Source organism: Cryptotermes secundus, unplaced genomic scaffold (genome assembly GCF_002891405.2).
Source record: "Cryptotermes secundus unplaced genomic scaffold, Csec_1.0 scaffold325, whole genome shotgun sequence".
NCBI classification, from domain to species: Eukaryota; Metazoa; Arthropoda; class Insecta; order Blattodea; family Kalotermitidae; genus Cryptotermes; species Cryptotermes secundus.
The window spans coordinates 1,240,551-1,256,196 of NW_019735464.1; the positions used below are offsets into that span (position 1 = coordinate 1,240,551).

General features: G+C 36.4%; 1 protein-coding gene across 1 annotated transcript in view; it reads right to left on the minus strand.

The window, feature by feature from the left end:
* LOC111869324 (intersectin-1) overlaps window positions 1-15,646 on the minus strand; it is an 85,496-nt gene that overhangs the window by 43,618 nt on the left and 26,232 nt on the right. Inside the window, exons 14-22 of the mRNA XM_033753382.1 lie at window positions 14,373-14,526; window positions 12,037-12,131; window positions 9,553-9,755; window positions 8,319-8,427; window positions 7,295-7,505; window positions 4,990-5,159; window positions 4,508-4,621; window positions 1,815-1,871; window positions 1,359-1,391 (exon numbers count right to left, since the gene is read on the minus strand). Coding sequence (XP_033609273.1) covers window positions 1,359-1,391; window positions 1,815-1,871; window positions 4,508-4,621; window positions 4,990-5,159; window positions 7,295-7,505; window positions 8,319-8,427; window positions 9,553-9,755; window positions 12,037-12,131; window positions 14,373-14,526 — 1,146 coding nt within the window. The remainder of the gene's footprint in view (window positions 1-1,358; window positions 1,392-1,814; window positions 1,872-4,507; window positions 4,622-4,989; window positions 5,160-7,294; window positions 7,506-8,318; window positions 8,428-9,552; window positions 9,756-12,036; window positions 12,132-14,372; window positions 14,527-15,646) is intronic.

Consider the following 15,646-nt stretch of genomic DNA (forward strand, 5'->3'; position numbering starts at 1 on the left):
AATTTCCTTCAAATAATAATTCCATTAAGTACTTTACTCTGAATATTTGACATGTTACGTATAGTATCTAGGTTAATGGAGCCTGACTTACATCTAAACTGCACATAAATTTATTCTGCAAGCACAACCATTTACATCAGCAATATAAATCTGTGACTGAATATAATATGTTAGATTTAGTTCAAATTTTTATATGAAAATGTGATCTGGCTCTTTTGGGAAGGACTTCAATTTTGCAGCATAAATGATGTGTTGTTGCATTATGGAGCCTGTTTTGTTGAGATCCCATGGTATCTAGCCAGATATATGAAGAAATTGCATGACAAAACATAACATAAATGACATTCTTTCCAAGCAAAGGAACATGCAGGAACACAGAGCCTGAAACTGCATTACACATGTGTGTACCTTCGGTGAGTGAAAGATCTCAGGAGTTTTCCGCTAGTAAACCATCCCAAGAATTGACGCAGCGAGACACCAAGATGAGATGTGAGGAAGGGAAGAGAAGAATGGATAGAAGGCATGAGACAAGAATGCAACATTAGTACATTACATCACACATACACACAGGCATATGAGTTAAGATGCAAACAATGCTTCCAACACCTGCATATCAGAGGGGTGATGTTAGAATACACTATAGGCCCTTCATTTCCATGCATGACTTCACTGTTACATATTAAAATTGCTTTGCAGTGTCAATTCCATATTGCATCATATAAACCAGAGCTATGGGTCTGAAGCAGCCACTCCCCATTACTGCCATAAACAAGGCTGTTCTTATAATATTTTTATTTCTTCTAGAAGTCTTATACAAAATGGTTTGAAATAAAAAATGATCATTACCTTAAGGAATGTCTATCATGAACTCAATCAGGAAAAGAAGCAAACCTGATTCTACCTCCTCTGACTCATTTCTTTAAAGGTCTACAGTAAATTTAAGTATCCTTTAATCTATAATTCTATGTAAAACCTAACACATAAATATAAATATTCTGCCTGTAATTATAAAGACTTCTAATTCATTGTCCACTTAAGTTAATCATTCTGATATACTGTAAAATTCAAAATTTCTAGATGATACGATGACTGCGTTTTAGCCTGAAATCTCAGCTCACATTTCTGATATGTCTTTAGCATCTTCCAATACAATTTCAATATATACAGAGCTATCATTGAACACAACCACAAAGAAAATGGAGGGCCTACTATGTATGTAACAAAAATAATAATACTGTTATCACATTTTGAACTTGCATGTGAATAGTAAGAAATTCAAATGCATGCATTATAAATTACATTTGAAATGAAATTTATGTCTAGAAATATTAATTAGAATGTATTTCTTATAATAATACCTTGTAATCACTATCGTCCTCTATATCTTCAGGCTAAGGAATGTAAAGTTCAACATATCAGAAATAACAACATAATTAAACAAACACACTAATAAAAAACACAATAAAAACTCTATGAAACTAACAGTAAACTTAATAAACTGACAGTTATGCATGATTAATACAGAGACAGACTACCAGATCTAAGAGTAGAAATTAATTTACATTCAACAGTCTCAAAATCCACAACTATGCAAAACAAATGTGCATTTTAATTTACCCTTGAAGAAATGCATATTTTTTTTTTAATATTCATGTCAAACGGAAGTTAAACACATTACTAAGTATGATACTAAGCTTCTAATTTAAAAAACAAAACACATAGTGTCCACTAAATCACATGAACCATTACTATTCTATTCATTTTAATAACACAAAAATTAAGCCAGATTTTTCACAGCTATGGTGTTAACTTACCTGAATAACTCCAGCCATAGCTGCTAGTTCTGGAGTGCTGGGGGATTTGTCTCCAGACTGGGCAAAAGCATAAAAGAAAGACATGCATAAGCTCTACTTCAATGAACGCAAAACACAGTTTATGTTAATAACAGTAACAGAATTTATACAGGTGCACTGCTTTATTCTTAACATGTGCAAGCAAATTTAAATTTTCAACCATTTTCAGTAATCCTGTTAGATATAAAAGAACTTGATTTAAAAGTTAGCACACGTGTTATCAGCTCTTATTTTGCTTCTTTACTTGCATACATAAATGCACACAACTTATTCCCACCCCTGTCTCCCTATAACACACACGAATGCATCAAATGAAGTGGTAAAAACAAGCACTATATTTAAAATAAAATATGCCTTCTTCAGTTTAACATAGTCATTTCATGTTCATACAGCCATTCTTTCCCTCCAGATGTTAACAGCATAAGGAGACACCTATCTGACAGCATAACCATTACCTATATTTCAGGTGAAGTTCAGAAAACATATTTGTTTTTAGATGCCCCACAAAGCAATTAAACAATTAAGTTTTGTAGTCCTAAATTAAGTGTTCTACCACCACCACTGTTCAGTGTCATGGAGGTAGTTCAATTAAAGGAACATGACATAAGAAAATAGACTTTTGCTAATGATATAATTCAAAGAGAGAATGAGAGGTAGGGTGAAGAGAAAATGAATTATTGGAATTTAATAATAAAGGACTAGGGGTTAAAAATTAATATTGAAAAGACTGTTGCCAAGCATGTGAATACTAATACCAGAATTAAGGTACATTATAGTAAAAGAAGTGATTCAATTTATCTACTTTTGAAGTTAAGAAAAACTAATGGAGTAATAGAAGACTTCCAAGTAGCTCCAACTTTTATATAATATCATCATAAAAGGATTAATTTAAAATAGGAAAAGTTCCACAGAAGTGCAAAGAACAATCTATATAAATAAAAATGTAAATGTTCGTTTGTTACCCCTCGAAAATCTCCGAAAGTTCTTCACCGATTGCTTCGAAATTTTGACACAACGTTGCATTCGAATGCGCACATTTTTATATACCTACTAGCTGTACCCGGCCACGCGTGAACCCGGAAAGTATACTTCCATGGAAACGCAATAACAGTTGCATAGGAATTGCCGAAACAACAAACGCGTTTCCCCGGAGATTAGTTCCGTTTTGTAACAACAGATGAAACCAGAAAGTATGCTTCCAAGGAAACGCAATAACAGTGGGCCGTTGCATAGGAATTGCCGAAAAAACAAACGCGTTTCCCCAAGGGTTGAGAGGATAAGAGGTTCCGTTGCGTAACAACAGATGAAACCAAACACTTCTACAAGGTGTTCTGTGCTAGCATTTCGATAAGGTATTCCCTATCCCGTCCGAATGCTGGCTATATGTATAAGAGAGTGTAGCTCTGGTGACTGTTCAGTATCACGAGTGTCTCGAGGATCACGAGGTCACAAGTATCACAAGAGATTCCGAGTGAAATCACAGCAGATCCTGAGTTTGCACTCAGAGTTTTGGATTCGACTCTGGCAGCGTTTCCCCGGTGAGAGACAACAGAAGGCTCATTGTATAGCATCCGCCGAGGTATAAATAGTCCAGCTTGGACAAGAAGCAGTCAGTCTCGGGGCAGACGCTGAGGGATACAGAAGAGTCTGGAAGTAACCGCCGAAGGAGTCAGTCTTGGGATAGCTACTGCCCAATATAAACAGTTTCGATTTATTTTCATTTTGATTTAATTATTTCATGTGACATTGCGTTGGAATTGGGCTGTGTCATTTACCATAGCGTTCATTTCGTGAGTATAGTTTATTTTTCATTGTTTTTCATTTCGTTTTCTTAACTGTTCTCCTTATTTTTCAGTGCAATTGGCGGTGGGACTGAGCTGTGTCGATTGATCTGCGTTTGAATTGAAATATTTTGTTAGAATGAGCCACACCAACACGTGGCTGGGTACAGCTAGTACATATAATATCCTTTTAAGCAGCACTGACATATAGCACACAAATACAGTCCCCAATAAAAAAGAAATGGAGGTAAACTACAAGGAATGAGTAATAAATATCTGAGGTGCATTAAAGGATGGAACAATAAGAAATGGTACTATCAGAAGTGAGACCAGAGATGAAAATTTGTTAATTGACCTGAAAATTAAATTATTAAAGTAGCATGAACATGGGGAGAAAAATACATGGGAGAAATGGCAGACCAATGAGGAGACATGTGCAGAATTTCTGAACACATACTACCATTCCACAACAGTTGAAACTTTTCCTCAAAAGAAGATGGTCAAATTGAATAACTGGCACCCCACAATTAATATGCCAAGAAAACTGTTGGTGTTTCAGATTGTGTGACAATGCTTCCTCAGCTGCACAGATTACACAATGTTGATTTGAAAGGTTACTGTAAATAATCAAATGGGAACTACATGGAAAGAAGCAGCCATGACATATTTAAGGAAGTATTCCAACACTTATCTAAAAGGCTGAGGAAGATCATGAAAACCCTCAGTCAGAATAGCCAGCCCCTTAAACAAACTCTGAAAGCAAGATCTTCCAAATGTGAGGGAGTGTAGCTACAACATTTAGTGAGAGGATGAAGAAACCTTCCAGACAAAACAATTATTCCATTAGAGACAGAATGCCTGGTCAGGCTTTACCTGGGTCACTTGCTGGACGGGAGGAGCTACTGCTAAAACTGGGGCTGCTGTTTCTGCTTCAACTGGATGCTCAGCAATGGGTGCAATGTTATTAGATGCTACTGTTACTGCAGGCTATAAGCATAACCAACCAAACACACAGCATATTTTCACACATAAACTGTACTGTTAGTGTAACATTTACAGTTCCTCACATAAGTTACATTACTAACAACAGTTATACATACATTTATTCAGCGAAACAATGCATGTGTTTCCATGTGCTAACAGGGTCAGTGCTGTATCACACACTTCAAATTATCCATGCTAATGAAGTCAAAATGGCATATATACAATCAAAACATTCATACATAGAGTATCAAGAAAATATCCAACTTGTCTGTATTAATCTAGAAATTTCATTTAACAACCAAAACATACTGAATTTTCAATTTTAACTGGAACCTTAAAAATACATGTGTAACAGCTAACATTTTACTTACCCCAGTCTCAGCCTTTTGGACATAATTGGACGGGAAGATGCCCTGCCTTTCACCTATAGTACCGGTCCACCAATCTCCTTCTTTCTTCACAACAAGCACCACCTCACCTTGTTGAAAGCTGAGGTCACCCGCTTCTGTAGACTGGTACGGATACAATGCAACATAATACTCTGCACACAGAGAAATTATTCATTCATTAACTGCACAGATGCTAAGAAGTAAATGGATAAAGTAACTCTATCAACATTTGATTTACTGTTATTTTTCATTCAAAAATTGGGGGCTGCCTCACATTCATGAATCACAAAATTTCATAATAACTAATACAACTCAACAATTCCTAGAAAAAAAAAAATATATATATATAGCAAATGCAAAATATAGCTATCTGTAGAATATATTGTCATGTGTATGAGTGATTATAGACAAGGTCTGGATTGGTAAGCTGATTTACTGAACACTTACAGATCGTAACTACAAGTAACTAATGTGCTATCACAAATTCATATGCTCTAAAATTCACTATAGCAAGCCCTAAGTCTTTTCAGCCTGCTGTGTCTTCACCAGTCTTTGCCTGGTAACAGCTTCCAATGGTGGATGTTCCCCTTTCTCTGGGTTTCCAAACTATCCCCATGCCTCAGCTGTCAGCTTCAAACAGGAACAGTTCACTATGACTGAACTGCAGCAGTCCTCTAATTCACTCACTCACCAACCAACTCGCTCCACTGTAATGCACTGCAGTGCACTAATACACTCACTGAACTGAACTCAGTCGGCTGAGTCAAATTACCTCAGAGTGGACCCACAGAGAACACCACTTGCATTCTCTCTTCTATTTTTGTGTGATATCACAGCAGAGGTGACGTGTTCCTCTGTTGCATGTATATGGATCACTACCTAGCAACGGGTCTACATGCTACAATATTGTGACAGGAGTGAGCAACTTGACAATAGACATCATATGTTGCTATGCAGTAGCTAACAAGCTATTATGTCATCAAATATGCGATCATTGCTACACAATGAATAAACATGCAACAGTAGAAGAACTGTTGGAGATGGTGTCTTCTGTGTAGTCTGTCCTGAGGCTATATAATGAGGATAGTTGCAGCAAGCCGTCAGCTGCAGGACAGTTGTCAGCCAGTATGAACATGAACATCGAAGATGAGGCACCTACACTGATGGAAGCCATAACCTAGCAACAGCTAGTGAAGACAAAGTGAGAAGACTTGGTCTGTGCTGTAGTGAGAAGTCAGGTGCATGAATTAGCAAGAGCAAAAGAGCGCTGTGATTACTTGTAGCTACAATTTACAAGTGTTCAACAAATCCAATTACCAACCCAAACTCCAAGTCTAGTCAACAACTGTGACAATATCAATCTGAGAATTTTTCAAAGGTGGTAACTGTTAGAATTTCATTATTATTACTACTACACTACCATGCAATTTATCCAGTAGCTGTGACTCTCTCTGCTTTTGACATATGCTTTGTAATATCATATGATCCATCAAATGTGAATTCATATGTTCAGTGTCTTTAGTACCATTAAAGTGAAGAGAAAAGAAGCCTGAATTCAAAATATTCTTTGGAAAAATTCTCACATCAACATTCTATGAATACAAGAGTTTCAAATTATGCCATGACTGCCAGATGTCACTGAGCTCACTGCTGAAACGGTACTGATGAGAATATGAAACACATATACATGTAACTGATGTTATTCACTTGAAGAATTCTACTTCTGAAGTATTTATAGCAACTGTACCTATTAAAGAAAACATAATAACTCACGATATGGAAGCAAAGACAGACTTCTTATATTCAGATTCTATTCATGACAAACCATGTAAGATGCCAGTTTTAAATTAGTGGCTATCAGGCATGCCAAACAGCCAAATGACTGTCTAGCATACAGAACATACAGTACATATAAGGGTCAATATGTAGCAACAGAAGACAAAAATCAATTACTCAGTGAAATTCAACAATGAAAAAATTATGGCACTGACAAGGACATGGAAAATTTCCTAGAAGTAACCGAAGAAAATCATGATACACTTCATAATGCAAAGCAGGAGTACAATACAAGACACTTATTCCCTTCATGGGCTATGCCTAAAAAAGTTAACCACCTCAGATGTTCTTCATGTAGAGTATATAAAACATGCACAGAGCAGAATAATGACATGAACCAAAATATGTTAATTAAATGTTCTTCCTTGCGGTAACATACATTTGAGAAACTAATCAAAGCAATATTTCAACCTTGATTAGTGTATGGCAACAATCCCTCTAACAATCTTACCATGTTCTTCACCAACACCTGAACCCATTTCAATTACAGTGACATAGGATTTAGGGAACCAGCCTTGAAATTCAGCCAGCTCTCCATACCACCAAGATTCTTGCTGCTCTTTCACTGTAATTATGCTGCCTTTGTTGAATGAAAGGTGATTACTCTTTTTCGCTCTCCAAGCATACAATGCTCGTGCTTGTACATTTTCCACTGGAGTACCCTGTATTAGGCATACAATTACTTGTCAGTAAATATATAAAATAAAGTCCCCATTTAATTAATCTCTTGGAAGGACTGGGCTTTTTTACATTTAATCTGGACGACATCTTCCTCTAATTAATCCAGATTAGCAAGGCTTTAACTGCATCTCAAAATTCTCGAAGTTCAAGACTGAACAACCAATGCTCAAATTAAGATCAAGATTTCCCAAAAATATGACCCTCACATATGCATATTAAATACAGAATTTCAATAAATACAGGAACATTAGAGCAGGATTTTACCGTAACAAGCATCTGTGTTGAAACTTAAATGCCCAGATACTGCAATAACATAAAACTGAAGTTCAAAGAGACAAGAGGGGGAAAAAATTCATTAATTTTTCTTATTTTACAGATTAAAAAGTAAGATTCATTACAAGCCTGCAATGGTCTGGATATTTATCTCAGTTGGGAAACATGGAATACGAACAACACTTTGGTAGGAAAATAGCTTTATGCAAAACCAAGACAAAAATGTCAGGATAACATTAAAATGGTTCTAAGATAAATAGGATGTAATACTGACGAATGGACTTATATGTCTCTAGCAGAGTTCAAGAGCAGCCTCTGCTCTGGTGGTATAAATATTTTAGGCTGTATTAGCAAAACTGTTTATTATATTCTGAAGTATATGTAAAGACAACACACACAACTTGTGGAGGATCTTTGGAGAAGAAACTGTGTTCATGTAAAAAGTTATTACAATATACTATTAAAGCTACATTCACTGCTGGAAATTGCTAAAATTATTGGAATTTCTATTGAGTGCTTACCTGTCCCAACACAGGACTTGGGAGCTCATTTACCTCAGGGCCTTGTTCACCTATAATCTCAGCTACTGAACCATTATCACTGACATTCTCTGGCACTTCTGCTATACCTCTGGAAAGAGAAAAAAGATTTTCTTAACCATTTTTAAAGTAACTGAAATATATTACTAAAATAATTAAATCAAACAATATGAAGAGTGCACAACATGTAGCATGCATGGGAAAGATCTGAAATGTATACAGAATTTTAGTCAGAAAACATGAGAGATTAGTATAGGGATGTAGACATACATGGAAGGATGAAATGTATCTTAAGGAAATAAGATATGAAGTTGTTCAGGACATGGATCAACAGACTGATCTTGTGACCACATTACTGAACCTTCAGGTTCTAAAATTACATATTTCTGGACCAGCTATGCAAGTATTAGCTTAAGAAGAACTCTGCTCCAAGTACTTAATTAGTTAGTTAGTTGTCAATTACGTCAAAAGGAGCTTAAATAAAAAAAGTGTTAAATATCTAAAGTGATACTAAGATTTATAAAATGAAAAATAACCTAAAATGAAACTAGCACTTATATTTGTAAACAGTTTCATTATACAATGTAATTTCAAACAATAAAAAATGTTAGTTTTAAATTAAATAATGTCTCTCTTGCAACATAATTCTGTGAAGTCTTTTTAGTGCAATATGGTATTCCCTTTGATCATCTGAATGAGTATAAATACCACCATTCTCCTTATATTTTGCAATACACCTACACTACAATCTGAGCAAGATAGAAATTTTGTGAACAGGCCACTGTCCTAAGGAACTATTTCTTCTTCTAGAGACCAGCCTAAAAACTCATTCTCTACTACATCTGTAGGAATTCATTCAGATGGCACTTGGTTTGCCGTTTTTCACCCATGGCCATGTGGAACACAAAGTTCTGATCATACAACTTCTTACAAAGAAGCCATCTGGAAAAACCAGGAGACAAAAGGATAATATTAAGAATAATCTTGGGGAAGTTGCAAGGAAGGGATCTGGTTGCAACTGCCTAAGCATCATACCTAAGGACAGACTTTAATAACAGCAATGTTTAACTTATGGTAACATCAGGTGAAATGCTAATGATAAGTCAACCTGACCTTTAGACATTACAATTACAGCAAAAGAATTGTTATTAGGTTTCACCTGTGATTTTAGAAATTAACCAAAGAGTTGTACTTCACTATATCGACTGAGACTTACTCAAGCTGACGTTTGGTTTGCAGTGTATCTACCATGATATCAGGTGGGAATGCTAAAGCTGCATCGACCTGTCCTCCTTCAGATATTATAGTGACAGCAGAAGGGCTGTCGATGGGTTCCACATATGATTCTGGAAACCAGCCTGTGTGACCTCTGATCTCTCCAGCCAACCAACCTGGTTCTGAATTCTGGTTAATTGGTACCTGCATGGCAGTTAAACAGAGATATTAAATTTTGTTTCACTTGTTTCATTATAATGAAACCTATGACATTTATAAAGCTCAAAATGTCCGGGTCCAAATATTTTCAATACAGTCAATGTCTCACTGAAGTAAATGAGTTCAACCAGTTTCAGGGAGACATCATATACTACAATTGTTTTAATTCCTTGGCATGGGGTGAGACTGAATCCACTTGATACACTTATTGTACTAGCTCCAGATGACAGATGAGTATGAAGCAGTTGGTGGAATGAGAATTGGCAGGGGAAACCGAAGTAATCAAAGAAAACCTCCCCCAGTGCCACTTTGTCCACCACAAACCCCCACATGACCCGACCTGGGATCCAACCCTTCTATTGCAGTAGGAAGTCGCAGGTTAACCGCCTGAGCTATGGCACGCCCCCATCCTGTATAAGATTTATATCAGCAACACTGAACGTTGGGCTGCGCCATAGCTCAAGAGGTTAGTTACTGGCTTCCCACTGTGGCGGCCCAGGTTTGATCCTGGATCTGGTCAAGTGGGATTTATGGTGGACAAAGTGGCGCTGGGGTGGGTTTTCTTCAAGTACTTTGGTTTCACTTGCCAATCTTCATTCCACCAAATTCTCCATCATCATAATCACCTGGGGCAGGTACAACAGGCCAGTCAATTAAATTAAATTAAATTCAATTAAATTTATTTCAAGTTCAAAAATAGATCCAGATACAGGCAGGGAAACAACCATTGGATATAGAATGAGTCACAGACCAAAAAACAAACATTCCATTCAGTGGCTGTCGTGCCTAGTGGACCCAGTTGGACTCTACACCTCATTAAGTGGCGCTGGGGTGGGTTTTCTCCAAGTACTTTGGTTTCACTTGCCAATCTTCATTCCACCAAATTCTCCATCATCATAATCACCTGGGGCAGGTACAACAGGCCAGTCAATTAAATTAAATTAAATTCAATTCAATTCAATTTATTTCAAGTTCAAAAATAGATCCAGATACAGGCAGGGAAACAACCATTGGATATAGAATGAGTCACAGACCAAAAAACAAACATTCCATTCAGTGGCTGTCGTGCCTAGTGGACCCAGTTGGACTCTACACCCCATTAAGTGAATTAAGAAAAAAAAACTGAAGGTTTAATGATATGAAGACATACTTTTTTCATACTAAACAAGCTACATTTGCAATAAATGAATATCAAGATCAATTAATAAAACAAAACTGGCAAGGTACATTTGAAAAATGTATGTATTCCACACTGGAGTACACTTACCATTCTTGTTTGTTTATGATGTCCTGTAAGCAGAGATTACACAGCTAACAATACAAATAATACATGTACTTAAACCCTTTAATTACGTGAACTCCTCCTTTAACAACCAAGTTCTGCAATTTTCCCAGACGGTATTTATGCAGTCATATGATGCTCACAATAAACAGTACTGGTATGTATTTCCATGCATAGCATTAAACAATCACTCTTTTTAATAGACACACTGTTTGCTGTGAGGAAGAAACCGAATATTTAAATATTATTCAGACAAATTTCAGGTGTCAAAGGTTAATTATGGTATATTTCTGGCTCTATTATATAAATGAATTCCTTTACCTTCCTGGTCAGTAAAAGGCTATAAGATTCATATGGACATAACCAAACACGTCTGTCACATGCACAAATAACAGCTGTGCTGTGCTGTGCTGTACAAATTGTTACCATTTCATTTCCACTTAGCATCTAAATCATGCAAAACAAGTCGAGATACTACTGCTCCCGATATATTGTCATGATTTTGAGTGACTACTTGGATTGGAGATTGGATTTACTGAACAGTTATACACACATCACATAACTGCAAGTAATTATAGCACCACTGCTATCTCCACACTTTCACTAGTCTTTTCCTGGTAACAGATCTTAACAATGGAGATTCGTTAGCTTCTGTGCTCACGTCACTGCCCCTTGGCTAATACTAACTAACTTGCCTCATTCATCCTCACTCTATAGCCTCAGCACGGACCACATGTAAAACGCTATTTCCAACAGTTCCTCTATTGTTGCATGAGGATTCATTGCCACAGGAATATGTTTGCGATGGCATTACTCAGTAACTGCTCTTGTATATTTGCTTATTTCCCAGTCACTGCCAAGCAACAGATCTACACACTACAATATCAAAAGCTATCACTGTTGAGAAATATAAAAACAAGAATGAAAAGCCCCTACTCTGGCACTCTCTTTCTTCACAAAGCAAGGGCTGACAATGAAACTTACCATAATGACATCACCTGGCTGGAATGACAGTTCATCAGAATTTCTTGCCACAAATTCATATAGGGCCCGGTACTTCAGTAAGTTACTGCTGGCAGCTGTAAGGGGAAAGCATTTTCTATGAGAGTGTAATAAAACTGAAAAATCTACTCCATCACTAGCACCACATATCATAAAACACTGTATGGACATATAAACACTGTATGAAACACATTTCAATTAATTGTGTGATACACAGAAGGCAAATGTACAATAAACTTGGAATTTTCTCAAGTATCAATTAAATAACAAATGTCTCTGATGGTCTGTTTTACAGGCAACACTTCTTTTTGTTTAAATTTTAACTTTTATATGCAAAACTTTTTTTTTGCTTAAAAGTTTCACTTTTAAACAAAACAAATGGTTGCATGTGAGACGGAACATCTGAGATATTTGTTAATCAATTAATAATGTGCAACAGACTGCTACACTATAATATTATAATTACTACTTAGTTTAAAATGAACTCAATGAAAAACTGAACATGAATGAATCAGAAACTATCCTTAAAAAGTTACACAAACGGCTTCTTATGCCCTTTCCATGGTCAAATATTTTATTCTGCAGCTATCAAAATACTGTATATGGCTACCTCACATTAGGCATCTACTGTAGCCATGCTTGTCATTTATCAGTACACTAATATGTTCCAAAAATGGCATACACAGCTGAAAACAAAAACTTCCTTTAGTCAACAGTTTTTGAAAGATTAATCCCAAGAAACAAATGTCAAATAACAATAAACTTCATGAGTTGGAAAACCGCAGCTGTTATTCAAGAATCAGTCTCGGTTTCTAATCTGTGACTGAGTAAATCAGCACACAATACAAACTTCGATATGGTAGATGCCTACTTTTAAATTCTTGCTGAAGAGAAGCTATTCTGATATAGGTTTTTCTTTCTTCTGTGTAAATGTCTGAATAATCCCTTAAATAAATGTTTCCTAATAAACATTTCTTTCCATCTCTTCTATACTGCATTTATGCCTTCCTGTGATACATTACTTTTCATGGTTCAATTCCTTCAGCTGTCACCCCACAGAGGTTGTAGCCCCTTCTTGAACTTACAATCCTCCCTTGTTCTTCAGGTTCTCACAGTGATGGCTATGAACAGTTATATCTTCTGAGATATATTGCTGCATACTCTGTTTAAGTCAACTACCATTTCGAGGAACATATACTCTCCATCTTCAGGATCAAAGAATAAGACAAGCAAGTAGCCAGCATGAAGCAGGAGATAGAGGTGATATGTTCCTCAAAATGTCAGCTGACTTTCAATGGACTACATGGCATTATATCCCTGAACATATAATCTTTATGAGGAATAACTTTTCCAAACAGAACCTACACAGCAGGAACCCTCTTCTTCTACCTGATGATGAAGATACATACATATTTTTCACCCAAACAATGGAAAACATCCAAAGGTAATTCCTCCAGACAGAACAAACAACAGTGAAATGTTCATTCGGTGCCTCATATTTACTGAAATTCTAGTAAAACTCCATATTTAGTTAATACCACTACTGATCCCAGCCAAAATCCACTACAAACAATGCACAATTTTCATGTATTTCAAGAACTCTGATTTAGTAAGTAATCCACATTTAGTGTAAGAACTTTCAGACCTAACGGAACTTACAGTGTTACTGTGGTAACGACACTCAACATCTACGTTTCATCTCTGCTGGAAATATTACTGAACAACAAAAGTTCCGGCAAGAAACATCACATATTTAACCTGCACTGAAGCCCTGCCCCTTGTGGCATCATACCTACTTTGGTTCTTGACTAAGGTTCATACAGTGCTTACCTCATATTTCATTAATAATATCAGAAACTAGTTAGATATTATTACTCATAATTATGTAACTGTATTTACTTATGAAGAAACAATATCTCTAAATTAGTAAAGAAATTATTTTAACATAATCATATAAATAAATCTTATAAGATAATCACCAGTTGTTGTTGTTTATTTGTTTGTTGTTTACTTAATGACAATGTCAGATAATATATGATTGTGAATAATCAATTTGATGTGACATGGCAGGAAGCAGTCTTAGAGCAATTTAAAATACTATCCCAGCATCTGCCTGGAGGGATGTAGAGAAACTGTGAAGAACTTCAATCACCATAGTTAATGTCCCTGCTTGTATTCAAATTTGGCCATTCCTAAATAAAATTCAGTTTGTTTCTTGATGTAATTCTGCATAATCCAAATTTAGTGACAACCTAAATGTTGTGTACATAAAGTCATTCCCCCAGAGGGTGATTAAATAAGGAATTCAGTGTATCAACCTGGAGCAACTGTAGCTGTAGTGGTGGTAGCCCAGTTATCTGTAGCTGTTGCATCCCATGTCTGAGGTGCAGTATCCCAACCTGTATCACCCCAAGATGATGAAAAGTCTACTGGCTCTTTCATTCTTCCACTCAACCCCTTCATTTCAAGCACCTGGAAAAATCATGATCATTTTTGATGTTACTTATTAAAAGATTCGGTGAAATGGATGATAAACTTACTACATAACAAAACTGTCTGATATGTAACATTAAACTGGATGTGCAAAACAATGATCATTAACAGTAAAATGAATGACCATGCTGTTTAAGTGCCTTTAAACCCATTACTACAATCTATGCAGTCATAGTAAATGCCAGTCTACTTAACCTTTTGCTGCCATATACTATCGGCTCCGCACGTTTATGTTAAAACTGTCACAGCCAAAAATATTGGTTCGATGTTAATTAGTATAGCATTCCTGCCAATAGAAGGCATCAACTGTGACATATGAACATTTAGAGGACTGAACGGGCTTTCGTAAGTCATATACAGGGGCAATCAGAAAGTTCCCAGACTGTTATTGCTGTAACTACCTCAGTGAAAGAAGATGAGAAGGGAGGCCAAGGTCACAACTCCTGCAAGCACACTGTGTCAGTCTGCCACATGACACCACACTGTGAACAGGCATTGTTTTTACACAAGTGCTTTTTCAACTTCATGTTTTGTTTTGTATGTGACAGATGGCAAAATTCACCAATGTGTCTGCATCAAGTTCTGTGTGAAGTTTGGTAAATCTGCTACCAAAATCCCTGGAATGCTTCGTGAGGTTTTCGGAGAACATTCTTTAAGCTGGACAGCAGTTTTTCAATGGCATTCACCTTTCAAGGCTGGTCAAGTGTCAGCTGAAGATCATGAACGTTCAGGGCAACCAAGCACCAGCAAAACAACAGAATATGTTGAAAAGATTTGAGAACTCATCCATGAAGACCATTACTGAACAATCCATGAGCTCACAGACACCATTGGTATTAGTTATGGAGTTTGCAGGAGATCTTAATAGAAAATTTGAACATGTGCCATAATGCCATGAAGTTTGTTCCCCAACTCTTGACAAATGATCAAAAGCAGTGGCGCATATACATGTCTTGAGCAATGAGAGAAGGCTAACAAAAACCGAACTTTTACGAGTATCTCTAGGATCATAACAGGTGACAAAAGTTGGATTTACAGTTATGATCCAGAAACAAAGTAACAATCATCATGTGAAGTGGAAGAGCCCACAATCACCAAG